Source organism: Aplysia californica, unplaced genomic scaffold, assembly GCF_000002075.1.
Source record: "Aplysia californica isolate F4 #8 unplaced genomic scaffold, AplCal3.0 scaffold00297, whole genome shotgun sequence".
Lineage (NCBI taxonomy): Eukaryota > Metazoa > Mollusca > Gastropoda > Aplysiida > Aplysiidae > Aplysia > Aplysia californica.
This window is the reverse complement of record NW_004797567.1, coordinates 583,745-592,853: the sequence shown is the minus strand read 5'-3', so window position 1 is coordinate 592,853 and position 9,109 is coordinate 583,745. Positions and strand designations below refer to the sequence as shown.

The following is a 9,109-nucleotide window of genomic DNA, read 5'->3' as shown; positions in this document are numbered from 1 at the left end:
ACAAGTACAAGTTTGGAGTCTTACATTGTCCACTCAACTACCTACAACTCTGGAGTCTACAAGTTTGGAGACTTACATTGTCCACTCAACTACCTACAAATTTTGAGTCTTACATTGTCCGCTCAACTACCTACAAGTACAAGTTTGGAGTCTTACATTGTCCACTCAACTACCTACAACTCTGGAGTCTACAAGTTTGGAGACTTACATTGTCCACTCAACTACCTACAAATTTTGAGTCTTACATTGTCCGCTCAACTACCTACAAGTACAAGTTTGGAGTCTTACATTGTCCACTCAACTACCTACAAGTTTGGAGTCTTACATTGTCCCTGGAGGTGACCACGCTGGTGTAGCTATCACTCTTGCGCTCATTTCGCCTCTTGCTCATGCGGAACCCGCGCTTCTTCCTCAGGGCAACAGCAGCATCAGAATCACAGCTCTCGGCGCGCTGAGAAAGGGCAGGCAGGTGGGGTGGAGAGGAAGGAGAGAGGAGAGAGGAGGGAGGAGAGGGGTGGGGGTGGGATGCAAGACCAGAGAGGAAATCCGCACGTTGTGGGGGTGAAGGTAGAAGAAGGTTGGGGGGGGGGGCACACGGGTGGGCGTTTGGAGGAAGAGCCAAAGTAGGGGGCGCATAATAAATCATAAATGGCAAGGCAAGTAGAAAAAATAATGAAAACTGAAATGAAAACATGTAAAAATCATAGTGTACATGTAGTATGATATCAAGCAAAACGAAATGAGGACAAGACATGGAGGGTAAGTGTCACGGACTTCAATGACACAGAAAATATTAAGAAAAAGTTAAGAAAACAAAAAAAGACAAAACAACAACAGCATTCAGAAGAGATGTAAGGGACAAGCTGTGGTATTGTACTCTCTGCTAAAACAGACTCAGTAAAATATGTGTGCATCTTGACAGACAGTCTATGCCTCTTAAACAGGCACATACCACCTGGACAACATTTGGAATATGAGCATGAAGTAAAATGTATTATAAAGACAATTTAATGTACCAAAACAACATTCTAGAACATGCCAGGTTGTTAACTATTCATAACAGTACAGAAATACCAGTGAAACCATTACAGAACATTAGTAATAGTGTAAAATAACTAACGTGTTTTCCTGCACCTTTGGCAAATTATACCAAAGTTTCTCAGAAACAATGGGTCATCAATAGGGAACTAGCTTTGCTGGTTCTGTGTACTTAAACTTTTAACCATTACGAAATTGTATTCACTGTTACATCTACCACTTTGAAAATGGTGAAATGGTATGGGTTTAACGCCCCTATCAACACTATTAGGTTATTTAAGGGGCGCTACCCTTTGCTCTTTAGGTGCCCGCAACATGAAAAACTAGAAAGTCTTTCAGAGGACTGAGTTTCATGAAGGAGGCAGGTGAATCCTAACTACGAAGAAATAGTTCACTTCAGACAAAAGAGCAACATTTTCATAAAATTAAGGCTTTCAACTCTTTTATAATTCATCATAAAGAAATCAGATTGGAATAAAATTTCCCTGCTGTGTCAACGTGTCCTTTCAGGACAATGTAAGCATGTAATCCTTTCTTCTGTGACAAAGATATGTTTGTAAAACAAAGCTATCACTTGCCCATAATAATACACAATTGATGACACCAGTGGGCGACCATCCAGAACTTCCAAAAGAAAAAAACAAGGGACACATGCTGAGAGAAGCATCCAAAGCGACACATGCTGATAGATTCATCCAATCTGTCAACTCTGATCATGCTCGTGCTACAGGATGGAGGAACTGACATGCTATAGGGGGCAACCGTCACCAATGTTGTACACAGTGCAGTAATAACCAAAAAACCCTAAAGAGACAATTTGAGAAATTGAATGGGCGAGTCACGGGTGGTATTTTGTCATGGATTGTGTGTGGGCGGTTTTTATTTAAGGACATCATCAATATCGTTACAGGTCAAGAGGCAAAGGCCGTATTGTAGCTTCCATCAGCAACGATTAAGGTGAACTTGTTAAAATAATGTTCATTTAGTTGTAAACACGTAAAGACCGTATTACAGCTCCCATCAGCAACGATTATGGTGAACTTGTTAAAATAATGTTTATTTCGTAGTAAAAAAGGGGTCGGTGATGCTGGTAATAAAGGTTTGGCGTAGTAGTCATAATGAAGCAACATAATTACATATTGTGGAGCGGGGATTGTGAAGCTGGAGAACTGGAAGCAGGGCCGTCCAGATACTTGAACAGGGAGAAGAAAGCGGGGTAAAAGTTTCCAAGCGATGTTTAATTAAGGAATGGGGAAATGTAAGGGGGAATAAGGGGAGTGACCGATGTTTTCCCTTGAGTCGGCAGCTTACAAGCACAATGCAGAAAAAGCTAAATCTCCTTTTCGATTTCTGCTTTCCTTTCATCAAAAGCAATAGACTAGCAGCGCTCGAGCAACCAAGCAAAAAAGCAACATAATATTATCATTCGCCTTCTACATAATACCTGACAACTGAAAAAGGAAATTAATGTTTCACAGCCCCATAGTGGGTGGTTGGTGGGTGCTTTGATGTAGTTTATTCCTTCTATTCTGCTACACATCTATCGTCTTTACCTCTCATACTTCTTTCCTTTGACTTTACTCTCTAGTAGTTGTAACACCCCCCTAATCATCAGTATTTATATGACCTATCTCTGTTGCAAGTGCCATAAAGTTCTCACTAAAACAAAACAAAACAACCCCAAAGACACAATTTACATAATTCATTAGGTGGGTGGCTTCAACTCTGCTAGTGAGAGTCAATTCGGGTTGAGATAGCAGACAGACAGAGATGCTTCATTAAAAAACAAACAAAAAAAACTTTCCAACTCCCTTCTGCATGCAAAAAGTCAAAGTGCATGAAGTGGCGAGTGTTCTGGTATAGTTTGTTCTTTTTTTCTTATCAAACATCTATCATCCTTATCTCTCGTCCTTCTTTTTGTGTTTGTTACTCCCTTGTAATACGTCTAATCGTCGACATTTATAACATAATTTCTGCATTGCAAGTGGGCGTAAAACCCTTATTGAAAGAAAAATTTGAGAGGCTAACATTTAACCATAGTTGTCGGCACTCACAAAAAGACAATGACGGAAATTCCCAGTAGCATTCAAACATTATCTCGAGTATGAAAACAAATCTATGAACTGAAAATCCAGAGAGAAATTCTGACTCATCTATGAAAGAAAAACTAGAACAAAATACGAAAAACAACTGCTTTAAACCAGTGTAAAATACGACTTGAAAAAATCCTACTGGCATACTACTAACTAGACTTCGTGCACTCTAACACTTTAACTTTATCTGTAAAATTACGATAATCCACCTTTAAAAAATCTATGACAGCGGTTTGAGGTGATAAAAGTGGACTTACCACTACACAGGGGATGCTATGAAAGTACAACCCCCTTTCTTCCCCTCACCCCTACCCCTGGAATGAAACTTATTTAATATGTACAACCCCCTTTCTCTCCCCCCCCCATTCAAAACCTGATAATTATAACTTCTGACATATATATAGCACTCACAACAAGTGATCAAATGAAGGAAAATTATGGGATTTAAATAGGCTTAATGGTATATATATCATGTGCAGCAGAAATTGAAAAAAAAACCCAACATATTCCCTATTACTTTTTTGGGGGGTGTAAATCTAATTTGCTTTAAAATTTCCTACAACAAAGTGACGGTGTACTTTTACATCCATTATCAATTTCTTCAATGTATTTAAGGAGCCCCATTTCCTTGAAACGTTCAGTCGACAGTAGCAGAATGCAAGACCACTTTAACATAACACTAGTTGTAAAGAAAAATGTATGCACAAAGAACATATCAATAAATGAAAGACAATCATAGGGGGATAAACAATGAAGTCTATGAAAATAACCAAAGTAGAGTGACCTCTGAGTACTTAAGATACTTAAATGGTAACATTCAAAGGGAATTAAAAAGTTATAAAAATCACAACAGAGTTTGTCTAACAGATACTTAAGGAACAGAACACAGGAAACACGAAAGATAAACTCAAAATACAAGAAACCCATATCTCAATGTCTTTACATACAAGAAACCAAATATCTGAACGGGGGCTCTCGTGACCTAGAGGTTAAGGTGTTCGCCTCTCATTCAAAGGTGCTGGGTTCGAATCCCGGTAGTGACCGAAAACTTTTCTTCTCTAAAATTGTCTCCTTTCACCTTTTTTCCTTCTCTCTTGCAAAATTTTGTCATCTGCTTTCGTCTCCACTTTCTTCCCCCTCCCCCTCACCTCCTTTGCCCCCTCCTCTGGGCTCCTGACTCTTTCTGCAGCCTTTCTACTGCTACTCCTTGGCTCCCTCTTACTTCTGTCTTTCAGCTACACCCCTGACTTTCTGGTAGGAAAGATCTACACCTAGCCTTCTCTGGTGCAGGTTGCGCACGTTGAAGATCCCTTGGTGGTCTAAAATCGATAAGAGTAGGCTTCGGCCGCCACCCGGGCAAAAATTCAAAATTTCCTACAAACTGAAAATGTTTGGTGTGTCCTGCGCGCTCATATTATGACCTTATGCAGTTGTGAGCACCGTAAAACACTTACCAAAATTTTTTTTTCTCAAATAAAAAATAAAAAATATCTGAACGTTCCACAAACTACAAACAAGAAAAGACACAGGAAAAAACTCTCTGCATTTGGTCAGCACATGTGTCATTGTGTACATTTATTTTATAGCTAATTCTTTACATTCAAAGCCCTAAAATTAGGAGCTCTGTAAGATAAACCCAAATCTCAACAGATGTCTTCATGTTGCATTCATAAATAAAGTTTAAAACGCTGTTCGACGGATTAATTCCTTCAATGAAGTTCAAGATGCCAATCTAATATATACTTAAACCTTCCAATATACTCTCTCAAAACCTATACAAAGTTTATTAACTGCTCCGCATAGACACAGAGTAAAAGTTTTAAAAAATGCTGACATTGCTTTAGATCAAGCCCTGGCAACTTACAGAAATAAATTACAAACATAACGTACAAACCCTGCAAAGGGCAAAGAAAGAAGAAAAAAAAAAAGAAAGTAAAATTTCACTTCTGAGGGTGTCGAGGTCTTGGACCCTCGGTCATGAACTTACCTCCAGACCTGAGTCGGCTGAGATGGGCAGTGACTGGATCTGTTCCAACAGATCTCTCAGCTGTCGCAGTTCACTCTTACATGACTGGATATCTGCAAATACACGCAGAAGATTAGTGGGTTGAGGGATGCGTTACAGCTTGATGAATTTCTTAACCCTATCCGTACGCCCTGGGGTCATTTTGTACCCCTGGGTTTGTATTCCTCACATTTTACAATACTTCTAGTGCGAAGATCTTTGAAACGTTTAGTGTTTCTCAAAAAATAATTGTGACAGTAAGTAAGTAAGTTTATTCAGTGTATAAGGCCATCAGCCCACATCACATCACACGAAACATTCATTTGATAAATAAAGTTTCCATAATGAAAAGGTAAAGGTTGTGCACATATCTCTTATCATGAGTCAAGCATTGCATATTTCTGTCACTGGGCTGAGTCAGGCTGGGAGGAATTAACAATTTCCTTTGATGGACAAAGTGTGAAGAATAGAAAATAAAGTGAAACTCATCTTCAATTTCATGAGAGTTACATCTCCCACATAAGGATGAATTAGTTAATTTCCACCGATAGAGATTATTATTTAATGGAAGGCTATGGGTTTTTAACAAAGCTATGACTCTTCTGCTCCAATACCGAGGGAAGTTGGAGATATATTCAGCTGTTTCTTGAAACGGAATTGTAAGAGAGAATAAATTATACTTGCGACAGACTTCTTCCTCTATGTTCTGCACAGAATGATCAACAAGTCTACTTTTTACTTCACTGAGAAAGAGCCTACTACAAAAAATCATTTTGACAGACTGCTGTGCAAAGTGTACAGAATGGATAAACGAGTAAATTTCCTCTTTGGAAAGTGGTGGCACAGAGTTCCCCACGTCGTATGGATACGATAGTAAAACACGATGTACGGATAGGGTTAATCAAAACAGGCCATTTCAAAGGCAGAACATTCCTTTTTCGGGTAGGAATATAAAAGAAAGGATAAAAAAAGGAAGCAAAATGTTGATGTCCATTGTGCAGTGAGCTTGGTTTTTGGGGTTGGGGTTGGGGATATGGGACGCAGGGGATGAAAGTCTAACATCAATTAACATAATATTTAAGTATGCAGTAGTTGAAATTTTCCTTTTTTCAGAGCACGCTTCTCTCCCAAATGAGTGTGCACTCCATATAAATGAAACTGCCATTAATGAACATTGATGGATTGACAAAGAATGGTTTTTAAGCAGCATCGACTTGAATCATTAAAATCTGATATGTCTCATATGTCTTCCTTGACAAAGCAGAGTCACATGCATCATTGGATCACATGACCATACTTTGAACTCTGGGGCATGAAGAACTTGTAAGGCGAAACTGGTCCCTCAAATGAAAATAATTCCCCCCAAAAAAGAACACCACAAAGAATAATATGGTCAAATAAAGGGAGTCAGGGAAATGCTCTAGATGGAAAAGTATGCTCCAACTTTAGAATAAAGAAATGAGATCTACACATTTTTTAAGTGGGTTGAGTCTGGATGGAAAAAGTAAGCTTCAACTTTGAAATAAAAAAATGAGATCGACAATTTTAAAAACTGGATTGAGTCAGAATCTATGCTTTAAAAAAAAAAGTGATAAAGTAAAACAAACTATTTTTACTTACTTTTCCCACACTGCTCATAGCCCGCTGAGTCCAACAACCAGGTCATGACTCGGCCTTGACCTCCTTTGAAACTGGACTGGCGAATTATGTCCTTTTTTAGGCTTTGGTTCAGGGCAAGTTCAGGCAAGTTGGCATCTGGAAATATCACAGAAACAGAAACGGAAAGAGTTACAAAAAAACGAACACAGATTTTTATTTCATTTTTAATGGTTTGAGTAAAAAGAAACATCTTGACACAATAAAATTATTCTTTTAATTTTAGTAAGTGTTTTACTGCGCTTGCAACACAATAAGGTCATATAAGGGCCGAAGAATAGAGGTGTTATAAAAGAGTAATATTTACAAAAAAGGAGGAGAGATAAGGACGATAGATGTTTGACAGGAAAGAAAGAGCAAACTACAACAGAGCACCCGCCAACCACCCACTAAATTTATTCAGTGCTGGAAAAAAGCAGGAAAGACAGATAGAAACGTAGGGGCCATTGAGTTGAGACACAGAACCAGCAAAATGTTACAAGTTATGGTATAATATGTGAAGCATGCTGACAAAATGAGTTACTTCTCGAATTCAAGCCTTAAGGAAATAGACACACCACGTTTATAGGTAAATTTTTTACTATTTATAAGTATGAAATAATAAAAGACCGGTTTTAACTAAAGAATATGGCATCGATACAAAAATCTACAAATTTGACCCTAATGTCGATTTTTGGCCAAATATATCCATTTGTGTACTGCAAGAAGTAACTCATTTTGACAGCACGCCTCACATATGGCACTAGATAATTTTCTAAGGAGTTATATAAAGTTGTTCCACCTAATCGAATAAGCAAAAAACTTGTTGCAGTTTATAGGATGAGCAAAGTTTTCAAGAAAAACAGCTTTTTAGTTTCAGTAAGTGTTTTACGGCACTTGCAACACAATAAGGTCATATAAGTGCCGAAGATTAGAGGTGTCACAAGAGAGTAACAAATATAAAAAGGAGGAAAGATAAAGACTATAGATGTCTGATAGGAAAGAAGAAGCAAATCACACCAGACCACCCACCAACCACCCACTGTTCTAGTTAATGGGAGGAGCAAAGTTTTCAAGGAAAACAGCTTTGTGCATCTTGTTTGACTCTGTTTATACAGTAATTAGTCGCTTTTAAGGACAAGCAGGCTAACCAAAATTTCGGGGGTTTCCAGAAATCTTGACCTACACCAAAAGTGGGTTTGCCCTACCTATAGGAGAAATTTGGTTTCATTGGTGTGTATATTTCTTTGGTTGTAGAGAAAACTCTCCTTGTCTTTTAAAGAAACTGAACAAGGGGCAAAAACTTTATCTCCGACTTTCTCAGAACAGCATTTTTCGGGATAGCCCCCTTGAGCTTAAAAGTGACTAATTATGGGTAAACACAAGTAAACTTGAGCTCTCTGTTTAGAACTTACTTGACCAAGCATGTACATCTAAGGTTTTTCTCTTACCCTTCGGTCACAGTCCAGCAGGTGGCAGTCACATCATTCAAGACAGACACTTAGAACTTATCTAAAAAATGAGGCAGTCGAAATTTTCTTTTAATGCATTACCCTGGTGAGTGTTGCTGCATCACCTTCACAATAACCCTGATCTTATTGATTGAATCTTGAGCCTTCCTCATCCAGTTATAGTGTGTTAGTAAACGCTGACTTTTTAATAAACATGTGTATAGACCTAGCACATATACAGACAGACAAACAGACAGACAGACAGACAGACAGACAGAAAAACAGATAGACAGACAGACACACACACAAAGACAGGCAGACAGACAGACAGATAGACAGACAGACAGACACAACAGACTGAAAGAAAAAAAATAGGGCCCAACAGCGGTGCCCTCCGACCAGCCGCTTAAACAAGACTCACTGGAGAAAGAATAGGGGAACAACAGATGCACCCTCCGACCACCAAGACTCACTCATGAGAGAATAGGGCACAATAGTGGTTGGAACCCTCAACCACCCGCTAAAACAAAACTCACTCATGAGAAAATAGGGTACAAGACTAACTCATGACAGAATAAGGCTCAAAACTCACTAGTGAGAAGATAAGGCTCAAGACTCACTAGGGAGAGAATAAGGCTCAAGACTCGCTAGTGAGAGAATAAGGCTCAAGACTCACTCATGAGAGAATAAGGCTCAAGACTCACTAGTGAGAGAATAAGGCTCAAGACTCACTAGTGAGAGAATAAGGCTCAAACTCACTAGTGAGAGAATAAGGCTCAAGACTCACTAGTGAGAGGGGGGATTTCCTCAGTGGGAGACAACACATGGTGGATCCGCTTGGAGTCGCTGGGGCCGTACGCGATCTCGTGCTGTCTGTACAGTCGGTG

General features: G+C 39.0%; 1 protein-coding gene across 1 annotated transcript in view; it reads right to left on the bottom strand.

Annotated features, from left to right (window-relative positions):
* LOC101858115 (oxysterol-binding protein-related protein 6) overlaps window positions 1-9,109 on the bottom strand; it is a gene marked incomplete in the record, with an annotated part of 164,943 nt that overhangs the window by 28,836 nt on the left and 126,998 nt on the right. Inside the window, 3 exon segments of the mRNA XM_035970632.1 lie at window positions 5,119-5,210; window positions 6,757-6,891; window positions 9,010-9,109. The exon segment at window positions 9,010-9,109 is cut by the window's right edge and continues 48 nt beyond it. Of these exon segments, the coding sequence (XP_035826525.1) occupies window positions 5,119-5,210; window positions 6,757-6,891; window positions 9,010-9,109 (327 nt within the window).